Genomic DNA, 15178 nt, shown 5'->3' with positions numbered 1-15178 from the left:
TCTCTTGGAAACAGTGACCATGATACAGTAGAATTGAACAGTGAGGGAGGAACTTGGGTCACAAACAATTGTGCTAAAGTCAAATAAAGGGTAATTGCAAACAAATAAGTTACAGCTATCTAGAATGGACTAGGAAAGGAATTTAGGTGCAAAGGCTGATGAGAAACAATGGCAGATATTTAAAAGAGAATTCATAGCTCAGAGCAAATATATATCCCAAGTGAACAAAGAGGATCCAAGGAAGAGGATAAGCCATCCAAGGTTAATCAGAGAAGTTGAGGCAAGCACCAAATTGAAAGCAAAAACAAAATATGGTAAACATTAGTAGGAAGGAGGAATGGGAAGTTATTAAAATCACCAAAAACTAAAAAAAAGGGACAAATAAGAGTAGATTTGCATAAATACCAATATGAACAGCAAGAGTTTTTTTTTAAAAAAGTGAAAGAAAGGAATGAAAGTGAACAATTATATTTTTACTGTTACCGCTTTCAAGTTGCACACAAATTTAATCTTAGCTAGCTTGTGACTCAAACCATCACAGCTTCCTTTTAGATTCAGGTCCCTAGTCTCAATGAACTACATCTCTCCATCTTGAAGAGGAACTTTGTACCTCTTTCCCAAGGAGCCTTGCACACCAAGACTATTATTTGTTTTGCATGACACAATACCCAATCTAGGATGCCTGTTCTGTATTTGATTCAACATATTGATCTTGAAAACCAGCTAGTGTAAATCCCAGAAATTGCTCCTCTACAGTACGGTTACCCAATCTATATGCAGATTAAATTTATCATATTTACAGATGTAAATTTAATACTTGCATCACAATTGCCTGTTTAAATTTCTTTCCCAATATTACCACTACAGTAAGTGTCTAAATACAACCCACTGTCTTGTTCTGTCCTTTGCTGTTTGAATGCTCTACACATTCCACTTCACAGCTAGTATGCTTCCTGACGGTGCATTAATTTTCTATAATTGGCAATACAACTTCACCTTTCCCTTTTGCTTGCCGTTCCCAAAAACCATCCAGATATTCAATTCCCATCCTTAATCACCTTGTAGCCATGACACACTAATCCCAACTATATCATACCATTTAGATCTATTTGCACAATTAATTCACTCACTGTAGGCCAGTTATCAATTTGGTATTACTGGGAAAATTAGGTTATAACAAAGAATGTAATATCAGAGCATTTAGATATACATCTAAATCAAGCAGATTCAGCATTGCTTTAAAAAAAAATCACATCTGGTAAGTTTCTAGAAGAATTCCTCGAAGAGTAATAATAGGGATAGATAATGGGGAAGCAGTAATTGGAAAATATTTGGATTTTTGATAAGAAATACAAGGCAACATAATCAAAGATAACCGCCAGTGTTGAGTTAGTATAGAAGATCAGCTAACTAGATTAGATTAGATTACTTAGATTAGATTACTTACAGTGTGGAAACAGGCCCTTCGGCCCAACAAGTCCACACCGACCCGCCGAAGCACAACCCACCCATACCCCTACATTTACCCCTTACCTAACACTACAGGCAATTTAGCATGGCCAATTCACCTGACCCGCACATCTTTGGACTGTGGGAGGAAACCGGAGCACCCGGAGGAAACCCACGCAGACACGGGGAGAACTAATAGAACACATTTGAGATAAGGGGGGTCATTTTCATGATGGCAATCTGTAACTAATGGATTGCCACATGGATGGGGCTGGAATAATTATTTATAAATATTTATGATTTGGATGAGGAAGTGAACTTACAATAGTCAAGTGTGCAAATGACAAAAACAGGTGGGAAGGAAAGTGGTGAGGGTGACAGCCTGCAAAAGGGATATCCACAGATTAGACACGTAGACAAAACTTGGCAGATTGAATGTAATGTGGGAAAATGTGTGACGTTGTACAATTTAGCAGGAAGAGGAGGAGTTAAATATTACTGGGATTTGGAAGCCTGTGTGCTCAAATTAAAAAAAGTGGGTAATCTGGAAGGTAGACAGACTGCTGCCTGTTGTTTCAAAAGGAAAATGGAGTAAAGCAGAGATGTTTTGCTGCAACTATTCAAGTTGGGCCACATCTAGAATACAGTGTACAATTTTGGGCCCCTTTTTAAAGAAAAAATATACATTTGAGGCAGTCTACAGAAGGTTCACATGGCTAAACCTAGGAATAGAGGAACATTTTACAGACAGAATTGGGGTAGGCTAGGCCTGTACTCATTGGAATACAGATGAGGAGACTTTATTGAAGGAAGGATCACTAGGATAGGTGTGGAAAGGGTGTTTGTCCTTGTGGGAGAGTTTGGGACCAGAGGTATTAATCTCAGAGCAAGGATCACCCCTTTCAAATGGAGATGAAGAATTTCTTGAGGGTGGTGAATCTTTGGAATTCTTTATTGCTGAGGACTGCCAAGGCTGAGCCATTAAGTATATTCAAGAATTCATAGAATTGCTACAGCATGGAAGGTCATTTGGCCCAATGAGTCACACTGATACTCCAAAGAGCATCCCAGTCAAACCCACCCTCCTGCCTTATCACCATTATCTTGCATTTACAAGGGCCAATCCACCCAACCTGTACATCTTTGGACTGTGGAAAGACACATGGGGAGAACATGCAAACTCCACACAGACAGACACTCATCCAAGGCTAGAATCAAGCCCAAGTCTCTGGCACTGAGGTAGCAGTACTAACCACTGAATCACTGTCACCCCAAGACAAACACATTCTTAAAATCAGCAAGGAAGCAAAGGCTGATGGGGAAAGAAAAAAAAAGAAAACTATGGAGCCAAACATCAGATCAGCTTTGATATCATTGAATGGATAGAAAAGATTCAGTGGACTGAATGGCCTATTTCTGCTCCAACATATTACGGAAAAGCACGTACCTAGCCATTTGACAAGACTTAGCCTAACTAAATGTTGTATCCTATACTTACCATTTCAAAAAAAAATTTGATTTTAAGGGGCCTCAACCACTAGAATGTGGTCACAGCTTACTAGCCAGTGTTGCATCAGAACTTGCAACCCCAAAGCTTTAGTTGCCAAGCCCACTAGGGATTATGACTCAAAGTTCAGGAAGCAAGGTCTTAAGAGTTTCAGACTAGTGAAGCCTAACATCTGCATGCTGGTCTATTTTTGTGAAGGGGTTTGGGAAAAAACTAGGTTATTCTTTTCAGAACCAGTATACAGTTGAAACAGCAGGTGACAAGGTCTCCTAGAGCATTAATAGGAGTTTGTTTTACTGTGAAGATTTACAGATGAGAGAAAACATTAAAGGTATAGGTGTAGCAGTGAGCAAGTTTTAAAAATAAAGTTCAAAAGCTTTTTGGATTCAGTTTGAACACCCGACTGGTGTTAGATAAACTTTTATTTTCCCCTCCAGGAAAAACCATTACTCAGCAGTTAATGAAACTCCGGGAAAAAGTACAGTTTGAGAAACTTCCAGACCAGGGAAATTTGCACTGGTTATTCAAAGCTGAGAAAGCCCAAGATATCTGGTCCATGGGCATTCAAGGAAAACATTTAATGATTCAAGGAACTGAAAGTAGGTCATTCAGTAGAACCTTCATGTGATAGTAAAATTTCTCTGGTATGATTAACTGTAAAAATAGAAGAGAATAATGTGCCTGTATGCTTTCAAAGCTCTCAACCATTATAGCTAGATAGCTTGGTTTGTGTTTATTGGTTTTATTTGTGAAAAAGTTTCTGTTCTACCATTAAAATAGAATCTGCAGCCATCTGCTTATTTCTCAGTAAAAGAAAACCAAAATATGATCATGCAAGCCAGACTTCACTCTAGAATGAAACTGTGTAGTAGAACATCAGCTGAGATTGTAACACAACGATATCAGTGTCTAGTGAAATTGAACAAATGCAGATGGACAGCAAGATGACAAGATTGTATAATCATGCTCACTGGTTTCATTATCTGTAGTGGGTTCTGGTCACTTACGACAACTACGCTGAGTAACTGAATTAGAGAACCACTGGTCAGTTGGGACCATGGGGAGCAATTACCAAGTTTCTGGTACACAGGCATATTGGATCATGTGATGGCACCTACCATAAACTTCTGTACACTGAGTGGGAACGTGGCAGAGTAAAGCAAGATCTGTCTGGTTCTTGGTAATGTAGAGATTATGTCCTCCATCATCTGCACAAAGTCCTGTGACAGCAATTTGTCTGCCTATGGGAGAGGAAGAGGAGAGAAACAAGTTAACCAGTTAGCTTGCAAAGCGGATTCAATTAAAAAAAAGGAAAAGTCTAGCTGAGCCAATAAAGTACCAATGAAGGTCACAGTTTAGTCACTACATGGTAATTTATAAAAAGAACTACTATCAAGAACTACGAATAGTTCAGCAAGATAGTGGTTAGCCTATAGAACAGTCTCATGAGGGAGAAAATGAGAACAGTTACTGAGCAAATATTTTGGGTAATTGTACAAATAATGAGACATTACCTGTTAAGTATACGGTTGGGAGGAAAATTTTGGTTTCCAAAACTTCAGTATTATGGTTTTCACCACCTTGCCTTTTGATTAAAGATTATTTTGTTGTACAGGTTCTTCTATAACAGTGATTGCAACCCATTATAGAAAAACAGCGCTTCATTTGCAGGCAACACTTAAAAATTTGCACTTTAGGAAGTGTCCTAATTGTGGTGGTTCTGTTTGCCGAGCTAGGAATTTGTGTTGCAGATGTTTCATCCCCTAAGCGACATTCTCCATGCTTGGGAGTCCTCCCAAGCACTGAGGATGTCACCTAGATAGGGGACGAAACGTCTGCAACACAAATTCCCAGCTCGGCAAACAGAACCACAACAACGAGCACCCGAGCTACAAATCTTCTCAAACTTCGAGTGTCCTAACTCAATTACGTTAGTGAATTTGAGTTAACAAAATGCATGTTATAGCAGAATGCCCTGTATCTCACAAATCATTGAATCATAGAAGACAAAGTTGACAGGAAGTGATCAAATAATAAACAAACAAAATTTCTAAATCTGAGGAGCAAGGCTAATTAAACTAATGGATTCTCTCGGTAATACTGGAGAGCAGCAGCTAAAGTTTGAATTAACAATCTTACAGCAAATTACATCACTCTGACAAAGGCACTTCCTAGAAGTTACTTTAAAGATCCAAAAGCAGCTACTTTCTTCTGGCCATTTAAAAACCAGAGTGGTAAACATGGTCTCAAACTCCCGAATGTGGGTAACAACACAGGGAGACCTGAGAAAATCTTATCCTTAAAACAATAGCCACAGAACAATTGTTACTTTTTTTTGTTTTTCAATAAAGTTTTCATTTTGCTTCATAGAATACCTGCAGAATCGGTCTTGTCAATCTAGGATTTTATACAATAGCATTTAAGTGTGTAACGGCTTCAGGGTGAATAAAAGCACCAAATGACTTAATCTCGCTTCAGTCAAGTGCAAGGACCCTAAATTCAAAAACTGTTACAAAAACAAAAAAAGGAAAAGCTAAAGGAATTTAGTTTTAAATGTAAAATTCTAATCGCTGCAGTTATTTAAATGGTGCATTACCTCATCTAATACAATCATCTGTATGTTGTCCACTTTAGCCAAGCCTTTTTTAATCAAATCAAGGATTCTTCCAGGGGTTGCAATCACCACGTGGACTGTATTTAAATGAAACAATAATTAGCACTTTAAAAAGTAGTTCTAATTTTAGGCATGCAGAGAACAATACAGAACAAGTCACACCCCACATAAATTGAAGCACACCCCAACCACAAAGCTATAAAAGGGAGCCACGAAATTGAATGCCCATGAATAAGCAGTCAGTCAATCTACACAACTGAAATCTTAATGTGTTTTAAGAGGAATTTTGGGTGCCAATTGAGCACTAAGGTTTGGTACAAAAACAGGACTCTGAAGAACTCAAATGGAGCTTAAATGTCACCTTTACTTTCTCTCCACAGATGCTGCCAGACCTGGAGAGTTTTTGCTAGCAATTTGATTTTGCTTGACTTTTAGCACCCACAGTTCTTTCAATTCACTTCAGCTTAAATTGCATTTAAGTTGGAAAGATGGGGGCAAAAAGAGTAAAAAAAAAGGACATTCTGCACTAAATCAGAACAGCGATTTTACTGTTAATTTATACACTGATTAAACAACGTTAATCTACACGTAACTTCACTCTGGCTCATCCACACTGACTGTGCAGGACACTTCTCTTTTTAATCTTTCAAAGTCAAATATGCTCAGACAGACATTACGATTGCTGTTTCAGTTGTAAATTGACAGTTCTTAAACTCTAGTGATATCTATTGACACATTTTCAAATGAGATGAAAGATCCTTGTGCAAAAACAAAAGACTGAAGAAACTGGGGGAAATGATCCTTAAGAGTTTAACCATGCTTAAGTCAGAATGGATATTTTCAGGGAAATTTACAATCATTTTCTAAACTATTTCTTTAAAACAGAAATTGCTCCTACGTGTGATGCAGTTGCTAGTGATCTATTCAGGATCAGAAGGTTGCAGGTTCAAACACTACTCCAGAACCTGTGGGCAAAAATCTTTGGCCACCTCTCAATATGTAATAGGGAAGTGTTGTTCTGCTGAAATGGCAAATTTTCAGCTGAAAGATTAAATCCAGGTCTAGATTCAGAAAAAAGCTTAAAACAACAGATTCAAGAACAACTTCCCGTTATTAGATTTCTGAACAGGCCTCAAATTTCAAAATGTAAGGTTGTTCCAGTGCACATTCTCTGCAGCCAAAACAATGTATTCCTTGCTCTGCTTTAATACCCTCATGTACTTGGTATTGTATGATCTGCACATATTGCATAAAACATTTTCATTGTACCTATATCCATGTCAATATTAAATCAAATCTCATTCGGTCTGCTGCCTTAGAGGAACAGAAAGATTCAATATAACATTTCAAAAAGAAAAGCAGGGGAGCCTAATCCTAGCTAATATTCATCCCCTATTAGGCCCCTCCAACAAATATTCGCTGTAGGTCTGCCACCACTTTGACTCAGACTTCTGATTGCAAGAGGAGATTCTATTCTTCAGTACTGAAACCTAGATAACCTGAAATTTCATAGTATAATTGCATTTATTGCTAGAACTTAGAATTTCATATTTTGAAATGTGGTTCAGATCAGAAATTGATGACATCAGCCTACATACTCACCTGTCTCATCGAGCCTCAGGATGTCATCCCGGAGATTGGTTCCTCCTGTGGTAGCCATCACTTTCACACCACCCATATGCTTGCTGACTTGGATACAGATTTGACTGACTTGCAGTGCCAACTCCCGGGTAGGCACGATTACCATAGCTTGATATACCAATAGCAAAGAAAAATCAACCTGGGGTTAGTTATCAATGCAGGCATCAGTAAATAGCAACATGCAACAAAATCATGGGAACATTCAAACTTCAAATAGATCACTTAGAATCATTTCATTCTAACAGGGATTCTAAATCCAATTTAAAATGGATTACCTCTGCCATTTCACATTAGAGTCTCAGTACAAACGGTAACCACCATCTATTGTGGTCAGGTTCTACAACAGCCTTTGTTTTACAGACCCAAGGCTTCCCTTGATCTGTGTCTTCCATAATGCTTCAGAAAAGTTAGCAAGCACAAATGGCTTCACTAGCCAGTATATGCAGCCTGAAACCAAGGCAGTTTCTTATGATATTCAGAGAAACAACTGGGTCAACATGCTAATGAGAGCAGCAATACTAATAGTCAACCTAGGCTGACCTGCACAACACACTACAGAGATAGAAGGTTTCCATTTAAGTCTATTCTGGAGAAATAGCACATTACAATAGTGACACTAACAGGGAAATTGTTTTAATGTCATCATCAATGGCAACTGGATGTTCAAGGCTGGGATGTAAATATTCCACAATATTGTGTACCCTCATTATTTACATCCAGCCTTGAACGTCCAGTCACCATCTTTGATGGGATGACATCAAAACCCTTTCTATCTTAAGAGTCACTAGTTTATTTTATTGCAGATACTTCATGCAGTCAAGAACACCTTCAATGTATTTTTTTTAAAAAATCACTTTCTTCTGTCATTTACTTAGTTAATATCCAATTTCAGTCCTTTTCTAATTGTCATGAGCTACATTAATAAGGCGAGAGAGGAAGATAAAGAAAAGGACCTAATTGGCAACATTTGAGAGTGGATGGAATGAGCTGTCAGAGGAAGAGGAGGAGGCTGATACAATTACGAAATGCATCTGATTGCGTACGTGTATAGGAAGGGTTTCAATGAAAACGGGCCAAGATTAATTTAGGATATTGGGTCAACATGGATGAGTTGGACCGAAGGATCTGTTTCCATGCTGTATGACTCTACAGAGAATTCAGTGCAGATTGCCTCACTGAGAAAGACTAAAAACTTATTACTTACCAATTTAGTACAAGTGGCAATTTGCACCAAGGAAAACCAAAACATAACCACAAATAAAAGTAATGATCAATGAAGAAACAAACCTTGAATACAATCTCTTTTCAGGTCCAGCCGTTCAAGTAATGGAATGAGGTAGGCTCCACTTTTACCTGTTCCGTTTTTGGCTCGGGCCAATATATCTCTGCCAGACAACGCAATAGGAATACTCTCCTCCTAAAACAGAAAAGAGAAGTCAGATTCTCAGTTAAAATCATATTTTCCATTCTTTAATGGGATATTACTATTGCAGGCAAGGCCTGCTATTGCTCCCTCATCCTCAACTGCTAGAAATGGGTACTTCATTATGTCATCTTAAATACAAGCTGAGTATCAACCTGGAAACCGGAGTCATGTGCAAGTCAGCCGAGTTAACTGAATTCCTTTTTTCAAAAAAAAGGGACATTTTATTTTACAAAAACGGTAGTTTTATGATCACTGTTACACAGGTTAAATCATTAATTTGAAAATGATTCATTAATTGAATCCAAATTAGTCCAATGCCCTGGTGGGATTGAAGCCCATTTTCGGGACTTCTAGATAATCACTCAGTGACATAACTGGTCTTCATTTAGGACACCTTCGCAACAAAGGGCTGTACCAAATGACCTCAAGTTTACAGACAGACATAATGGGTTCAACAGGAGCGAGTGTAACAGGGTAGCTGTTATAGGGGACTTTAACTTTCACAGTATTGACTAGGAACACTATAGCTGAAATTGCGTTGCTGGAAAGGCGCAGCAGGTCAGGCAGCATGAAAAAATCGACGTTTTGGGCATGAGCCCTCCTTCAGGAATGGCTCATTCCCGAAACGTCGATTTTCCTGCTCCTTGGATGCTGCGCCTTTCCAGCAACACATTTTCAGCTCTGATCTCCAGCATCTGCATTCCTCATTTCTCCTAGGAACACTATAGTTCAAGTAGTTTAGATGGGTCAGCTTTTTCAGTGTTTGCAGGAGGGTTTTTTTAACACAGTAAGCAGACAGACCAACTGGGGGGGGGGGGGGGGGGGGGGGGAAGGGAAAAAAAAAAAAAGAGGAAAAAAAAGAGAAAAAAAAAAGAGAAATGCCATATTGGATTTGGTACTGGGGAATGAACCTAGCCAGGTGTTAGATTTGCAGACAGGTGAGCACTTTGATGATAGTGACCACAATTTGGTTATGTTTACATTAGCAATGGAAAGTATATACAGCAGGGAAAGTATAACTGGGGGAAAAGGCAATTATGATGCGATTAGGCAAGATTTAGGATGCACAGGACAGGGAGGGAAACTGCAGGGGATAGACACCGTTGAAATGTGGAGCTTATTCAAGAAACAGCTACTGCAGGTCCTTGATAAAGGTATATACCGATCAGGCAGGGAGGTAGTTGTTGAGAGCCAGAGCCATAGTTTACTAAAGTAGTTGAAGCTCTTAAGAGGAAGGAGGCTTTGTGAGGATGAGGCACGAAGGCTGAGTTAGAGGATTTGAGTGTTAAGTTAGCCAGAAACATTCTAAAGAGAAGGCAAAGAAGAGCCAGGCATGGACATATGTAGTTGTTGGCAGATAGGATTATGAAAACTCCAAGGCCTTCTATAGGTATATCAGGAATAAAAAGGAATGTCTAGACCAAGATAAAGGCCAAAGATAGTAGTGGGAGGTTGTGTAGGGAATCTGAGGACATGCTACTGAATACTTTTCATCACTATACATGTTGGAAAAAGGCAATGTTAGGGAGAATACGGAGATACAGGCTACTAGATTAGATAGGATTGCTGTTGACAAAGGAGGTTTTAGAAATTTTGAAAGATCTGAAAATAGATAAGATCCCTGGGCTGGATGGGATTTATCCTTGGATTCTCTGGGAAACCAGGGAAAGATTGCAGAGCCTTTGGCTTTGCTCTTTATATAGTCATTGTCTACAGGAATAGTGCCAGAAGACTGGAGGATAGCAAATGTTGTTCCCTTGTTTAAAGAGGAAAGTCAGGACAGCCCTGGTAAATATAGGCCCAGGAGCCTTACTTCAGTTGTGGGTAAAGTTTGGAAAGGGTTATAAGAGATAGGATTTATAATCATCTGGAAAAGAATGGATTTGTGGATTAGGTTTGCTCGCTGAGCTGGAAGGTTTGTTTTCAGATGTTTTATCACCATACTAGGTAACATCAGTGATAATTTGATTAGGGATAGTCAACATCTTTGTTAAAGGTAGGTCATGCCCCACTAACCTCAAGTTCTTTGAGAAGGTGACAAAAACAGGTGGGAGATAAAGCAGTTGATGTGGTGCATATGGACTACAGTAAGGCATTTAATAAAGTTCCACATGGAGGCTATTGCACAAAATATTGAGTTTCAGGATTGAAGGTGACTTAGCGGTTTAGATCAGAAATTGGCTCGCTGAAAGACGACAGGTAGTTGATGAGAAATGTTCATCCTGGAGCTCAGTGCCTCAAGGATCTGTTTTGGGGCCACTGCTGTTTGTCATTTTATTAAATGACCTGGATGTTGGTGTAGAAGGATGGGTTAGTAAATTTGCAGATGACGCCAAAGCATGTAGTGGGTTAGAGAGGGACATATAGAAGATGCAGAGCTGGGCTGAGAAGTGGCAAATGGAGATCAATGCAAAAAAAGCGCGAGATAGTTCACTTCAGAATAAATAACAGGAATGCAGAGTACGGGGCTAATGGTAAAATTCTCGGGAGTGTAGATGAACACAGATCTGTGTCCAGTTGCATAAATCCCTGAAAACTGCCGATCAGGTTGATAGGGTTGTTAACACAGGATATGGTGGGTTGGCGTTTATTGGTAGGGGACTGAATTGAGTTTGAGCCATGAGGTCATGCTTCAACTGTACAAGATACTGGTTAGACTGCACCTGGAGTACTGCATACAGTTCTGGTCACTGCATTCTAGGAAGGACGTGGAAGCTTTGGAAAGGGTTCAGTGGAGACTTACTAGCATGTTGTCTGGTATGGAAGGAAGGTCTTGTAAGGAAAGGCCGAGGGAACAGAGGCTGTTTTTGTTGGAGAGAAGGACGTTGAGAGGTGACTTAATTGAAACGTACAAGATCAAGGGTTAGATAGTAGACAGTGAGAGCCTTTTCCTCGGATGTGAAGGTTAACATGAGGGGACAGATTTAGGACAGACGTCTTTGCTCTGTAGTAGGGATGTGGAACGGCCTGTCTGCTACAAGAGTAAACTCGCTAACATTAAGAGCCTTTAAATGAGCACTGAACATACATATGGATAATAATAGAACAATGTAGGTCAGATGGGGATCAAATTAATTTCACAGGTCGATGCAACTGAGGGCCAAAGGGCCTGCACTTCACTGTGACACGCTATGTTCTATGATACAGTAAATACAACTCTAACCCAGTTTCAATTTCCTTAGCAAAGCTCTCTAGTATCCTGTCAAATAGATTAAAGAAAGTGCTTACACACCTGGATTGGTGACGGTTTCTCCCAGCCCATTTCGAAAATGCCCATTAGCAACTCGCGCTTCAAGCAGTAATCTTCAAATTCATTTCCTTTCGTGGCTGTTACATCCTAAACAAAGGCAAGAAACCAGATTGAAAAGTACCCACAGGCACTAAGTGGAGTTATTAATGTGCTAGCCAAACAACCCAATTCTGATCTGTATATATGCAAAATCAGTATATAAAGCATATTTTGTCATTTCATAGAATTAGAATCCCTACAGTGTTGAAATAGGCCCTTTGGCCCAACAAGTCTACCCTCTGAAGAGTAACCCACCCAGACCCATTGCCTTACCCAACTAATACCCCTAACCTGCACAACAGTCAACTTAGCATGGCCAATTCATCTGACCTGCACATCTTTGGATTGTGGGAGGAAACTAGAGCACCCAGAGGAAACCCATGCAGACACAATGTGCAAACTCCAGTCAGACAGTCGCCCGAGGCTAGAATCGAACCCAGGACCCCAGCACTGAGGCAGCTGTGCCAACCACGCTGTCCTCTTACCATTGACTGCTTTGCCTATGGCTCTATTGTAGATACTATAACCTACTTACACTGATTAAAACAAACTCTTAAAGTGAGCTAAATCCAGGACTGGAATTAAGGAGTGGTATCTGAAACTGACATTTTGAAGATAAAGGTAAAGATAAATGTAACTGCCGTACTGCTCAGTCAACAAAAACTACGAGTTTTTCAGAAGTAGAATTTCACAAGCTTCAAACTATACCATGCACTTCAATCTAGGAAGTAAATATCTCAATTACTTATTATAACTTTACCATTAGAAAGTTAAAAATCACAATACCAAGTTCTTGTCTAACAGGTTCATTTAAAAAGTGCAAGCTTTCAGAGCAATTTTATGATTTTTAAACTTTGTCCACCCTAGTCCAACACTGGCACTGCCACATCATGCTTACCAATAGAGACCGCAATATCAAACTCAGCACCTTGCTAATGCTAACACAACGGCCAGGTTCTCCATGGCAGTCACAAGTGCACAAACTAAACAGCAACTAACCACCCTTTTTGTAAGATGTATAAAAGAACAAATAATTGAAGTTTAGGCTTACTATCTTCAAAATCATCCAAATTCTTTGATTTATACATACTCCATCAATGCTGTTCTAGTACCACATTATCAATTCTCCCAATTTTATTTGCAGTTTCAAGTGAATGTTCTATATACAATTAAGTTGAAGAGAAACATCAGCATCACACATCTTTCCCCCACCACCTATTTGCACAAGATAAAGCACTGACATAGCAACTAAGCAATCCTCATTAAAGTGAATGACAAATTTGCCTATTCAAAAGCATTGAAATTATGCCACATTGCCATATGAAAATAATGGAGCATGACAATGCAACATACTAATTTTTCTCCATTTATGAAAAATGTAGAAGGATTAGAAGTGAGCACATCATGACATGGGAACTAGAGTCCAAACTTCCTTTTGAGCACAGTGATAACAGCAGTGACTGAATTCCTAACATTAGGAGTGGCATTGTTACTAGCATGCCAAAACACATTTCCACATTCACAGACAAATCCTCCAGTACAAGTGAAATAGTTTAATATTTAAAAAGGGGAGAGGAATTATAATCAGAATCTGAAATCAAGAGGTTTGTGTCTCTATAATATTTGGTTGGTAGAGGGGTAAAGGAGGAAAACAAAAAGGAGTTTATCTTGAAAATAAACCTCAAATCATTATAACCATAGTTAACATTGCAATGATTAACACAATTTCTTTAAAAAAGGTACAAACAGACCAGAGTTTAAACAATTCCAAGTAGAAATCAAATGGAATTTTATTTTCCCTTACCGAAGTTTTCATCCTCCTGTCTTTTGGAGGTAATTTTAAACTTTTCTTCCAGTCATCACCTGGTCTGAGTGAAAAAAGTTACATAAATATTTACATTTTTAAAAAAAGGGACACAATCAAACTATACCAGAATAAGACAGTAGGTATTCAGGAAATTTGATGCAAAGTGGGAATTTGTGCAGAGGGAGGCAAGAGGGGATGTTAAAATTTATTGCAAGAACTTACAATGTGCTGAGATAAAGAGATGTTGAAGGTGCTCTTGTAAGGACTCTTTCAAAGTCAGGAATTTTTGAGCAAGTTATTTTCAAAAGTGGACATTTTCTGGTGCTAGGTTACTACAAATGGTTTACCTAGAGTGACAGGGTAGTTTGAGCAAGTAAAATACAAGCATTTCAACTAGCATTGCCACCTAGTCAAGGACATGAGCACAAATATTACTAGCTACGCAAGTTTGAGCTTTAAGTTTAGGATTTCCAGTAGCATCAGAGGCTGAGAGCTTCAAGGATAGCATAGTCAAAGAAATGGTGACACCACAGATTAAAGGGCACTGCAGATAGCCACATAGTACTGGAACTATAACAGATATGGCTCGAGAAAAGACAGAACTGGATGTTGAATAGTCCTTAAAACAAATGTGTTCAATAAGGGAAAAAAGGAAGGTGGATGGCAGTATTGATTGAGTAGAGCACTGCAGTGCTGCAGAAAGAGTTCTTCAACGGCTTCAGAGAATGAAAATACTAAGGAAACATTCGAAGAACGACACCAAAATCACATCTGAAGACAGACACAAAAAGGTACTCTAGAAGAGACAGAAAAGCGTTTATGACAAGTGTCAAGTAGAAAATGGATTTGAGAACAAAGATGAATACAGGCTCAGAGGAGGTGAATAACCAAATAAGTGTCAAAAGAAAGAAAGACCAGCAGCTAACAAAAAAAGTCAAAAAAGTCTAAAGACGTATATACAGTAAAAGAGGTTAGTGAAAAGTTGGACTGACCAGAAAGGGATTTAATTATGGCTGAGGTGCATTTAAAAAAAAAAGGACCTTATTGTTATCTTTCCTAAGGAAGCAGTTGGGGCCCAGGCATGGTGACAAGGGAAGATATGCACACACTAGAAGAGTTTCTAATTGGCGAGGAGGCGGCAGTGATAGACTGTCAATATTTAAAATTGACAAGGCATCAGGTTTGGATGAGATCCATCCAATATTAGAAGAAAGTTAATGAAATTTGCAAAAGGCCCGAGAAATCTTTCAAACATGTTTAGATTCAGGAGGTGGTGCCACAAGACTGAGAATTCCAAATACACAGTGAATAAAGAGACATTTCAGTTGGCATCTTTGATCTGGACTGGGGACCGTGGTGGGTGAGGAGAGAGCGCGCGTGCGAGCGAAATAAGATGGATGGGATGACTATAGGTGGATACAGGTGGTTGGGCTGTGATTGGTCAG

The 15178-nt window shown here is 39.1% G+C and overlaps 1 protein-coding gene across 2 annotated transcripts in view; it reads right to left on the bottom strand.

Annotated features, from left to right (window-relative positions):
* ddx6 (DEAD (Asp-Glu-Ala-Asp) box helicase 6) overlaps window positions 1-15178 on the bottom strand; it is a 35978-nt gene that overhangs the window by 6559 nt on the left and 14241 nt on the right. For both annotated transcript variants that reach the window (XM_060847109.1, XM_060847108.1), the window contains exons 3-8: window positions 13731-13794; window positions 11870-11974; window positions 8499-8628; window positions 7173-7319; window positions 5553-5647; window positions 4075-4197 (exon numbers count right to left, since the gene is read on the bottom strand). In XM_060847109.1, the coding sequence (XP_060703092.1) occupies window positions 4075-4197; window positions 5553-5647; window positions 7173-7319; window positions 8499-8628; window positions 11870-11974; window positions 13731-13794 (664 nt within the window). The remainder of the gene's footprint in view (window positions 1-4074; window positions 4198-5552; window positions 5648-7172; window positions 7320-8498; window positions 8629-11869; window positions 11975-13730; window positions 13795-15178) is intronic.

Source organism: Hemiscyllium ocellatum, chromosome 29, assembly GCF_020745735.1.
Source record: "Hemiscyllium ocellatum isolate sHemOce1 chromosome 29, sHemOce1.pat.X.cur, whole genome shotgun sequence".
In the NCBI taxonomy this organism is placed as follows: domain Eukaryota; kingdom Metazoa; phylum Chordata; class Chondrichthyes; order Orectolobiformes; family Hemiscylliidae; genus Hemiscyllium; species Hemiscyllium ocellatum.
This window is presented reverse-complemented; position numbering and strand designations above follow the sequence as displayed.